Source organism: Cimex lectularius, unplaced genomic scaffold (genome assembly GCF_000648675.2).
Source record: "Cimex lectularius strain Harlan isolate CLEC.00 unplaced genomic scaffold, Clec_2.1 scaffold155, whole genome shotgun sequence".
NCBI lineage: Eukaryota > Metazoa > Arthropoda > Insecta > Hemiptera > Cimicidae > Cimex > Cimex lectularius.
The window spans coordinates 920,265-932,040 of record NW_019392710.1 but is presented as its reverse complement, the minus strand read 5'-3'; the positions used below and the strand labels follow the sequence as shown (position 1 = coordinate 932,040).

General features: G+C 32.5%; 2 protein-coding genes across 2 annotated transcripts; both read left to right on the top strand.

Moving 5' to 3' along the window:
• On the top strand, positions 1–3,055 carry LOC106668699 (UPF0184 protein C9orf16 homolog). The gene is made up of 2 exons (XM_014397672.2): positions 1–233; positions 1,925–3,055. Exons 1-2 carry the CDS (start codon positions 119–121, stop codon positions 2,068–2,070), a joined length of 261 nt encoding a protein of 86 aa, XP_014253158.1. The 5' UTR covers positions 1–118; the 3' UTR covers positions 2,071–3,055.
• Positions 3,056–4,537: 1,482 nt separating this feature from the next.
• LOC106668703 (U6 snRNA-associated Sm-like protein LSm4) lies at positions 4,538–9,331 on the top strand. The gene is made up of 5 exons (XM_014397678.2): positions 4,538–4,642; positions 4,707–4,748; positions 7,312–7,410; positions 7,465–7,639; positions 9,177–9,331. Exons 1-5 carry the CDS (start codon positions 4,640–4,642, stop codon positions 9,272–9,274), a joined length of 417 nt encoding a protein of 138 aa, XP_014253164.1. The 5' UTR covers positions 4,538–4,639; the 3' UTR covers positions 9,275–9,331.
• Positions 9,332–11,776: the final 2,445 nt, after the last annotated feature.

The window sequence follows — 11,776 nt, the reverse complement described above, 5'->3', positions numbered from 1 at the left end:
CTCTTCATTATTAGCGAACGGCTACAGTACAAAAAGAAGGTTTTTTATTAATTATTTAATTGATCACGGAAACTGGTTGAGTTGAATTTGTGCTTTTTTTTCACAATTTCTTATCAGTATGGGAAACGGTATTTGTGAAGATTTTGATGAACGATCGAAGCCTGAAGAGAGTGAAAAACCAGAAAACAGCTACGAAGATGAGGTCGAAGTTTCTGACAGCATATCGGAAGAAGGTTCGTGTAATTCTATCTACTCACTATAAATTAGAAAATTGGTATTGATTTCTTTGTATAGTCTACGATGTTCTTCGGCACTTTGAAGGATGATATTGTCTTTAATTTGACTTCCAGAAACGAATCTTACTGATGATTAGGGGGATGATTTACTCCCATAAAGACCCTGTCATTTCAACCAGAAACCTGCATAGTCGTGACCCATCCCTTGAGCAGTGGTTCAAGCGGTGGAAGATGACTACAACATCCTAAAATGTGAACATGTCACTTTCACCCTTTAGAGAATAACCGCTGATCTCATATATTACAATAGTATCCCTCTCCCCCCAGCTAATGTAGTCCACTAGCTTGGGCTAGGGCTATACATTTACAACATGGAACGTCTTACATGGAAACCACACCGCATCTCCAAAGAAAAGATCTAAACAGAAGATTCAGACTTCTTAAAAGATTGCTGGATAAACGATGCATAACACCGACTTTACAAATAAACAACTCATTTATATAACTATGTGGAGACCCATTCAGACCTAGCATCAAACTTTGGGGTTTGACAAAACGTTCAAACCTCCAACACATCCAATCTCTACAATCAAAAATCCTTCCATTCATCGTCAAGGCCCATTTCTATATATCTAATCTTACCTTTCACAGTTATCTTAATATCCAATATGTCCTTAAATTAGTGGAAAACCGCTACAAGAAGTTTCAAAAAAATTATCCTGTGACACAAACACTCATGTCCGAAACCTTTCTTTCCACACCCTTCCAAATAATCCTCCCTGATGGCTGAAGCGTCATTGACCTCCTGAGTAACAGTGAAAATGATTAATGCTAATAAATAGCAGTGACATCTAATGAGTAGTTCCTCTTTTTTCTGTTTTATGCATATTTTTGTGTTCATTTTGTTTTGGTTTTCGATGTAAAATGCTAACAAATTTACTTAAGCACAGCAATTGGTGCGGGTGTAAACAAATAAAGAAGATTTTTAAAAAATAATTCGAGTAAAACTAAGAAGAGACGGGTCTACAGTTCCTGAATAATCACTACATGCATGTAATCCAGCCTGTAAAAGACAACGCAATACAGTTTATTTACTTGAGTTCATGCATCTTGTGAATTCAGTATGTTTCAGTTTATTGCAGGTTCTCAACATGTTTCGGTGCATTCTAGATTAGTTTTTATTCATTGTCAGTCATTGTCATTGTTGCTTGAGGAGGGAAGACTGTTTCATTCAGCCTTTTGACTGCCTTTATGTAGCGACAATTATTATTAGTAGTGCTGGGTTGAATGTCAAAGAGTCAATCCTTACGACATTAAACATTGCCAGTCCCATAATAGGCAATTACCAACAAAGCAGGCAGAGATTGACAAATTATAAAACCTAACCATCTCTAACTGAAGAGTCAGATTTTAAAAACACTGACTGAGGTTCAAGTATCAGATCTCAAACTGCAATAATTTACTATTGTTCTTTCAGCCTTTATTTCCAACACATTTTAACGTAATGTGAAATGATTAGATAACTTAATAGTATACAGTCAAAAAATAGTTACAGTTATCATAAAATAATGATAACTAATTACTTAGGATTGACTTACACTTATAATTTTGTTTTTACTTATTTTTAAGCAAAACAAAAACAAAAGTAATGTTTGTAAGTTGATAGCAAATTAAATATTATGTTGCAGAAATGGAAATGCTTAACTCCCAGTTGGACCAGCTTAACTCTGCTCTTGATGATCTTGAAATGAAGAATGAATACATTCAAGCCAGGTTGTTGGATCTCCTCAGGTGCAGTCGTGAATATAGGCAAGAGATGCAGGAACAAAGCTAACTGGGGCTGCCAATAAACACATTCCTTATATAATTATTTCTATTATATTTTTCAGACAGTTCAAGTTTGACTAGGAAATAATGCATTTATGTTTGTATATTAGTATTCTTTTTTCCTTTCTTTTAGAGTTTTACAACTTCCTGTAAAATATATCTATATTAAAAAAAAATGTGTTACTGAGTTTATATTTTCTTACTTTTCTGTATACACCCACTTTAGAAAGATGTTTATGATGATGAAATCTAATCTGAATATATTTTTGGACATAGGATTTTTATACTTTTGATATATGATAAATTGGTTATTAAAAAATATATATCTTAAAATGAACTGCTGATGTTATTAAATAAAATATTTAAAAAAACTAAATACAGAATAGAACTATTAAGTTCTCAACTATTAAGCAGTTCAAAAATATACCCTTTTCTGACCACCTACCTATTGTGTTAAATGTATTAATGCTAAAACAATTTGTGAGAATGAGAAAACACAGGCTAGTTTCACAAGTTATACTCTACGGTAGACCACATTATAAATTTGACGACTATGATTAGTTAACATCAAAACAAAAAAGTTGGATTTTTGTGCAGCTTTTGATAGTATTGGTTGACCACATGCACTATTTTATAAAATATCAAAAACGTATATGTTAAAGTCTTGTTAGTATTTGTTGGTTTGTGTACTGAAACAATGGCAACAGTTTAATGTTATAAAGTGAACCAAATTTTTTGAATTTCCAAGTGGAAAGTGAGAGATCTGTAAGATTGAATTGTATACGACAGATAAAAAAACTATAGCCTATGATCCCATAAGATCATGTCCAGGAGATTTTCTACTTAGGTAATTGTGAATATAGGACTTCATTTCAGATAAGGTGTAATAGTGGGATAAGTAGAAAGAGGGATGTCAAGGTTTTTTATTTACTTACTATTCAAATTGTGTATTGTTTATATTAGGATGAGGAGTAAAGGTGTGTTCAAAATGAGTTTCTTATTTATCTCCATCCACCCAGGGCCCATTAAGTACCACTTTTTTGATAGTCAACCATGTGTTTAAAGGATTCAAGATAGTTGCCGTACTGTGATTTTAGATTGACGTTTAGCGTTTAAGATGAGACAGATATAATTTGAGAGAATTCGTTTATGTCTTGAGTAATGTGTTTTAGGCGGGAATGAAGATTAAAGAAGTGAATGCTGGACATTGTTGGTAAAAAGTAGAACTGTATCTTCCATGTCATTGGCAGTTTTCATTGGAGTATTTAAATTTTGGAATGACTTCAGTCAAATGTACCCTGCAGAAGGGATCTTTTCATGGTTTAGGAAATGGAGTTACAGGAATAACTAATAAATAACCTGATGATAGGTCATTTAGGCACTGGATGGATGAGGCGATGACTCCCATGCCTGATCAGATGAAGAAATCTTTATCTAAGAAATTTGGATGAAAGGAGGAACAATAAGCCAAAATTATGTGTGATAAAATACATATATCATCATCATATAACATATAAACCAATCATCACATTCCACACATCAAACATTTCTACATAGTCTAATTTTTCAACAATTTAGCTTTCCTTTACCTAATTATCCCCGTCTATATAATCCTGAAAGGACAATCAGGCCAAACCATTACCCACGTTTTTACCCATTGTCGACTCCTTTTGCCTCAAAGAAGCTGACTCCTCATATAAAAAAATGTCTTTCTATCCTGACTTCCTTCCCCACCCCTCCAAAATCCAATGTATTTAAACATAAAACAGCAATATCTCACTGGCACTCTCAACATGACACATCTACAAGGAAAACAAACACTTTGAGTGAGTACAAATACTTTGATTGGATCTAAAATTTTCTAGCATTGTATAAATTCATTCTTTTTTAAACGTAAAATTTTCTATCATTATATAAATTCATTTTTTTAATCTAAAATTTTCTAGCATTGTATAAATTCATCCTTTTAAATCAATAACTTTATATCATTATATAAATTCATTTTTTTAATCTAAAAATTTCTAGCATTGTATAAATTCATCTTTTTTACATCCTACATGTATTTGTAAAATTTAAACAATATTTATAAATCCCGGCCCTGAAGATGATCTCAATAAAGATCGAAACGTTGTTTAGAGAAAATGTTTTTCTAAAACCTACATCACACCAGGCCCCATCTCACGATCTCCGAAAGTCCGAATAATAATAAAAAAAATTTATTTAGAAATCGTGAGATGCGGTCTGGTGTGATGTAGGTTTCAGAAAAATTTTCTTTATCGTGCCAACGTTTCGATAAAGAAAATGTTTTTCTGAAGCCTACATCATACCAGATCGCATCTCACGACTTCTAAATAAATATCGATTAACGGTCACTAATCACCACACAAAATAAACAAAAAGCTCTTAAACCGGAGTGGGGGGGAATCGTAGAATCGGAAAAGGGATTGAATCGTAGGGAATCGATTCACTGAAAAGAATCGTTCTTCCCTTCACGGCATCGGCATCACTAATACTAACTGTTCCCTACCGTTAAGGTTCACCGTTTTTCTTTATTGGAGTAAACAATTGTTTTCAAAATGGTATTATTTAACTATTACATTTCATATAAATTTATTAATTGTTTGACACCGGTTTCTTTTTCAGCTGCCACTATCCCTTCTTCGGACGGCGCAGAACCACCCGATGGTAAGTAAATGTCAACTTCGTAAAATATCGTTCGACTTTAGCCGGCGTAAAAAAACTGGGGGACAAACATGCATTTTGCCTATACGCCACGGTGAAACAGCCGTTTATTTGTTATTTACTCGCTGTATAGTTGAGCTTTGTATTGTTTTGAGATTAAAAAAATAAATAAAAAATATTACTCAAACTATTTACTAATACATTTAGTATCTACATTTTTGGATTTAGACATAAGCTCAAATCTCCACATGTATTTATCCACTGATGGGCAATTTTGACGCTCTACTCAATTTATTTAGTTTAAAATTAAATAAATTATCTTTCTACATTAGTTACAGGTAATTAGGAGCTATCATAGTCAAAATAGACAATAAATAATCCTTTGTTTACTTTTGTACTGATTTATCCCACTTAGCACAAAAAAGTAGCATTACCCATTTTGTTCTGCTACACCTAAAAAACCCAGCCAAACACATTTGGGTGTTAAGAATTAAGTACAATGGTGAAACCCAGGTCCTAACACCCTAGAAAAGGTGGAAACGGCTGTTCTTCATGAATGGGAAAGTGAATTTTATCCAAAATTTTTTCCAAGGAATGCAAAGGCATTTAATGGAAGTGATTAGTGTCAGAGGTGGAAATACTGTGTATTAAAGGGGACAAAAAACAATTTTTACATTTTTGTTTATTTTTAATTAAATTCACTAATTTCGTGGTCCGCCTGACCAATTAATATATTATAATTAATTAAGGTTTTTAGTTGAGATAAAAAAGTCAATGGCATGAGCTGGATTCGAACCCATGATCTTCGGCTAGATACACTGCTGCTCTACCACTTGAGCTATCGAGACCTCGATCCACTTGGACACTTACTTCCCATCTCAACCCCACCTTATGAATTTTCCCTCCTTTTTGCCATTTTTCAAATGTCGTTTAATCGGATTGGATTCTCGGCGACAAATGAAAGAGAGCTTTAGTGAAGTATACTTCATTATTTTTAATTTTTTTTCATTCTTTACTCAATTTTTTTAAGAATTATGTAATATCATTTCTTTTTAAATGTCTTATTTTTACAGCCAAACCTATTTTTGGTATGCAAACTATGAATAAACTTGCATATATTAAAATTTAAGGGTGGTATGTTTCCTTTTTGTCCATCAATGTTGAGAGACAGATCACTTCTCGCAGTCCACTGGCAATTCCAGCTTTTGCGATTTGAAATGAATCACTGGCAGGCCTCAAGAATCACCCACCCCAGGTGTTGGTAAACCCTGGTCTTATCCATCCACCCACTGCGGTTGGGTTCCGGGTGCTATTAACAGCAAGGTTAATTCAGCACATGCAGTTCCAAACCCATTTACATTTTTCTTAAATATATTATTTCCTATTCACATACCATTCATTCTACATCCATGTGTAAAGTAGATTAGATTTACTGTAACTTTTTGCACTATGTGATAATTTACAAGAGGTCAGGTTAATTAGATCTACATAATCTTTCAATAAACATTTTACACAAATGAAATATTATTAAAAACTAACCAAACTATCATGTTATAAAGAAAAGATACATATCTTGAAATAATATAAAAACCATCAACTGTGGAACCTGGAGATACTACATCTTTTAGACAAAGGGTAAGGCATTAGCTACTTAAATGTTTATAAATTTGACATGCTAGAAAAATAAGTATAAGGTTTTCCTGATTGTACAAATTGCACATACTACTATACACTATTCTACTATATAGAACAGTAGAATTAGTATAGTTGTTTTTGTGTATAAAAAATTTCATTTCATCATTTTTGGAAAACCTCAACAGCATGGCTATTCTTTGGTATTTTAATGCCTATATTGTTGTTTAAATAATAATTCTTTTGCCCATAATAATAAATTTGTTGGAAGAGAGTAAACACATGGCAAGTTCATTCAGTGTATTAATTTATTTGATCACCTTAAATTCTGATCTCTTATATACTTATTTAAAATTAAAAATAAGTTCTGCCCATCATGCTTTTTCATTATATTTGATTGTAATTCTTCCTGTAGTTTAAATACTATAAAAAGCTTGCATCATAGGATCTAAATCTATGAATGATTCATTTTAAGTTGTTGGGGCGCATCTGTGGAATTCCCTTCCATGGCATATTAGGTCAGCCCACCCCCTTCGGGCTTGCAGGCGTGAAGCTTTAAACTTTTTTGCAAATCAATCCTTGATTTGATCAAACAAACTCAACAATATCTTGTTGCTATTCTTTTTTTCTGCTCTCTTCTATACTTTTCCTTTATACCTCCTCTCCTTTATTCATATTCAATTATATCAATGTGTCAATAGCATACAAATTTTGTTTATTAATTATCATTTCTTGAAATATATTTTGTAACCTTTTTGTTATTTAATTATTTTATACTTTTTCTAAGCCCAAACCCTATTGTGAAAGTTTTTTAAAAATAAATATATAAGATATATTTCTATATAATGTTATGGATTTATTTATAAGATAAACATTTATTATTTTGTTATCCACCATATTATTGTTAAAGTATAGCTTATGCATGATTTTCCAGCTAGTTGAACTAAAAAATGGGGAAACATACAATGGACATTTGGTTAGTTGTGACAATTGGATGAACATTAACCTTAGAGAAGTTATCTGCACTTCCAGGGTATGTAAAATTAATGACTAACTAACAGATTAAAATAAATATTTTTTTTTTTAGGATGGTGATAAGTTTTGGCGAATGCCCGAGTGCTATATTAGGGGCAGTACAATTAAGTACCTACGGATACCTGATGAAGTCATAGATATGGTGAAAGAAGAAGTAGTTATTAAATCTAGGTCAAGAAGTGAAATGAAAGGTGGTCGAGGAGGACAAAGAAATAGAGGAGGCCAACGTAAGTTTAATTAATTAATAATGTTGCCAACATTCTTAAGTGAGTTGGTACAATCTTCAACCTTAGAGTGGGTAGGTGGCCCATGATGATAATTCTAACATGCTTTCTGATGAAATTGGTGATGTTTTGAAGTATGCAATTTGGAGTGCTTTGCAAGGGAAACAACTTTTAACAGTCTATTTGAGACATTGTGAGGAGCCATATGTGTAATGTTTATTCGGAGATTGTGAAATGCGGTTTGGTGTGACGTAGATTTTAGAAAAAACATTTTCTTTATCATGCCAATGTTTCGAACTTTATTGAGATCATCTTCAGGGCCTGGGATTTATAAACATTGTTTAAATTTTACAAATACATGTAGGATGTGAAAAAAATGAATTTATACAATGCTAGAAAATTTTAGATTAAACAAGTGAATTTATATAATGCTAGAAAATTTTAGATTCTATCAAAGTAATTTGTACTCACTCAAAGTGTTTGTTTTCCATGTAGATGTGTCATTCTTGGGTGTCCTGTTGAGAGTGCCAGTGAGATATTGCTGTTTTATGTATATATACATTGGATTTTGATGGGGTGAGGAAGGAAGTCTGAATATAAAGACATTTTTTATTTGAGGAGTCGGCTTCTTTGAGGTGAAAGAAGCCGACAGTGGGAAAAATGTGGGTAATGGTTCAACCTGATTATCCTTTCAGGATTTATTTGTTAGTAGTGTGGGATCTTTAATTTTGGAAAAAAGTGTTTTATACTTTTTGAATGCTATTTTAAAGTTGTCAGAAGAGAGAAATGTGTTTAATTTATGTGATAGGCCGTGAATGAATGGCATGGAAAACATATATTGGTTGTCTGTAATTGATAGATTTAATGTAATATTATTAGTAATGTGTGGTGATTAGTAATAGTAATTATTAGCAATAGTGGATGGTGTTAGTGTTGAGTTGTAGTTGTTGATTATGTGTTTAGGGTAGTGAGCTGACTAAGAAGCTGACTCCTTATATAAAAAATGTTTCTATACCGACTTCCTTCTCCACCCCTTCAAAATCCAATGTATATAAACATAAAATAGCGATATCTCACTGGCACTCTCAATGTGACACACAAGAATGACACATCTATATGGAAAATAAACACTTTGAGTGAATACAAATACTTTGATTGAATTTAAAATTTTCTATCATACAAATTCATTATTATTATTTTTTTTAATCTAAATTTTTCTAGCATTGTATAAATTCATCTGTTGTATTTGTAAATGTTACATGTATTTGTAAAATTTAAACTATGTTTATAAATCCCAGGCCCTGAAGGTGATCTCAATAAAGATCAAAACGTTGGCACGATAAAGAAAATGTTTTTCTAAAACCCGTCATTCCAGACCGCATCTCAGGATCTCCAAATAATTTAACGGTCACTAAATACCACACATTATGTGTAATGTTCCCCTTCAATGATGAACTTTTTTATATGGATTAAAAATAAATGTTTACATAACATTTAACCTGTGAAATCATTTTATTTATTTATTTATTTTTTTTTTTAGGAGGAGCTTTTGGTGGACGTGGTGGACGACCTGGTGGCTCTCTTGGTCGAGGTGGTGCAAGCATGGGAAGAAACCCTCCAAAAAACAAAAATAAATAATTTTTTTAGACTTAAAAAATTGTACATATTCCAAGTATATACACTTTTAAAACACAATCTTTTTTTTCCTCCCACCCACTGCGATTAAAGCTGCCTTAGTTAATTATATTAAGAAAACAAATTAAATTAAATATAGCAATTTATATTCTCTCAATCTATCTGACATCTCTCCACAGTCACCTAGAATTTTTAACAACTTAAAGATTTATATTTCCTGCAGACACAAGCAAATGCTTGACTGTTACTACATCACAACTTGTCGAGTATTGAGGTGGTAGTTCCCTAGTCAGTAGGTAGCCATGTGTAATCCCAGTGACCGATTGCAACATAGCAAGTGCTGTTTCCGTTTTTCTATATTTTTGAATCAAGTAGGTACACTGATGTAGCACAATGCATCCTGTGTCAGGAGTATCTCGATAAAGATCGAAGCGTTGGCACGATAAAGAAAATGTTTTTCTAAACCTACGTCACACCAGACTGCATCTCACAATCTCCAAATAATCACTTTCAAGTAACTCTGATCAAGTCATTTCCACTCAAAACCTTCAGGAATACCTCACCCTACTGAAGTCATGGTTTAAATAAAAAAAAAATTTTTTAATTGAAAAAAGTTCACTCAAATAACTTTCACTCTATGCAAACAGATCTACTTCAGCCAACCACCATAACTCCTCAAATACAAAAACTCTCATCCTGATAAATTCCCTACAACCCTACTTGCCGATTAAAAAGAGAGAGAGATCTTTCCAGTGATAGTGACATACCTTGATTAATTAGAGAAAACTTAGAACTTGGAAGAGTACTGCCAATGGGTAGTTTCTTCACTCCTCTTTATTTAATTCGTTTTTACATTCATTGTTACTGGGTACCTATTTGAGGATAGTTGTAATACACGGTAAATAAATTTAAGAAAAAGAGCTTACATAAAAACAAATAGAAAATGTACAGTATCATTTGTTGGAGATATTGTAAAATAATGTATTTATGTTCATCAAGCTATTAATATTTGTAACAAGACATTGAGAGGAAGTTCTGGAAATTGATGTGCTATCCTCCCATTTCTTTGGCAAAAATTGATCTTTTTTGTATAATACTTTTCTTAATTTGGTAACAATTAAAGGTCAATGTTTAAAAAAAAACTTTATCTGATAGGAAAAACATTTTTGGTAACTTTTAAGTGTTCTAAGTTAACTGTTAATCTTTAATAAGTAAGATAGATATTGTATTATTTTCGGAACACTAACAGTATTGAAATTTGTATTTCATTATTACAGACTACTTACTATATGGGCTGCTGGGGCAATAATAAAATATTAATATTAACATGCTCACTAACCTGACTGCCAGCAGAGAGAGTTGATTTACTATTTGTAAATCCCTCCTGGAAAAAGAAATAAATAAGTTAAAATCAGAGAATAGAGGACAAAGTAAATATAAAAAATAGATGTTATAAAAATGAAATTACCCTCTGAAGGCAAAAATCCTTGCCTTAAAACAGGTATGATGAACCAGTTAACTGTACACACTGTTTAACACTCACGGAACAACTTAATGCACTGTTTAAACAACACTTTTTGCAAACACAGGAAAAAGATATAAAAACGGAACAGCACCACCTAGAGAAAAAAAATGTATAAAACATACACTGTCAAACAAATTGCTCAATAAAGTAATGCGCAATATTGCATTGCATAATTGCATTATCTATATACTTGGTTAAATTTAGTTCAAACTTTAGTTACAAGTTGGGAATTACATCTGCCATAGATGATGGCTATGTTACCAGAAAATGAAAAAGAAAACTCAGAAATTGGATGAAAGAATGGCTAAAGAAAAGGGTGGCTTTTAGCCACAATAGCCCAATTCAAGAACTACAATTTTCATCCCCACTTGATTACAAAAATTACTTAAAGATGACTTGAAATACTTGCTGAGAACTTTTGTAAATGGAGTTTCCACATATGACACACAATTGAGAGATTCCACTAGCCAATAATGAAAAAATATTTGACTCTTGCTATGTTCCCAATGCTTGCACTGCATCGCATTAGAAAGGTATGTTAAAACATCGTCCCATGTGGACACAGACGCGGGTAATAGCTAATCATGTCATGTGTAAAATATCTTCGGTAAATAATTAGGGCTCCAATTATTTTGTCTTTTTTTAAAGAGGGTATTTCAATTATGAGGTTATTTGAACACGGGCCACTGGATTCGAACCCAGGACCTTCGGTAATGACCGCCATGTCAACACCTAAATCGTTGCGGCCACCAACACCCATTTAGGCACAGAATTATTGTCATCAGTTTTACCATGGATGGATTCATTATGTCATTCATTATGGATGATTTGTAATTTCTTGAGAGTTTAAATACAATTTGAACCTCCGCCATTTGAACCAACTTGAAGAGCCAGTAGCCGAAAGGCTTTTGATAATTGACATTAAATAAATCAATACAATGTAAACCCATTTATCTGGACCCCGATTATCCGGACCAGTT

What these genes read in the sequence shown, in the direction of transcription:
- LOC106668699 (XM_014397672.2), top strand. Translation starts at nt 119, where the DNA reads ATGGGAAACGGTATTTGTGAAGATTTTGATGAACGATCGAAGCCTGAA. An exon ending in TGACAGCATATCGGAAGAAG is followed by an intron (nt 234 to 1,924) that starts GTTCGTGTAATT and finishes ATTATGTTGCAG; the next exon opens with AAATGGAAATGCTTAACTCC.
- LOC106668703 (XM_014397678.2), top strand. An exon ending in CGGCGCAGAACCACCCGATG is followed by an intron (nt 4,749 to 7,311) that starts GTAAGTAAATGT and finishes ATGATTTTCCAG; the next exon opens with CTAGTTGAACTAAAAAATGG. An exon ending in AAGTTATCTGCACTTCCAGG is followed by an intron (nt 7,411 to 7,464) that starts GTATGTAAAATT and finishes TTTTTTTTTTAG; the next exon opens with GATGGTGATAAGTTTTGGCG.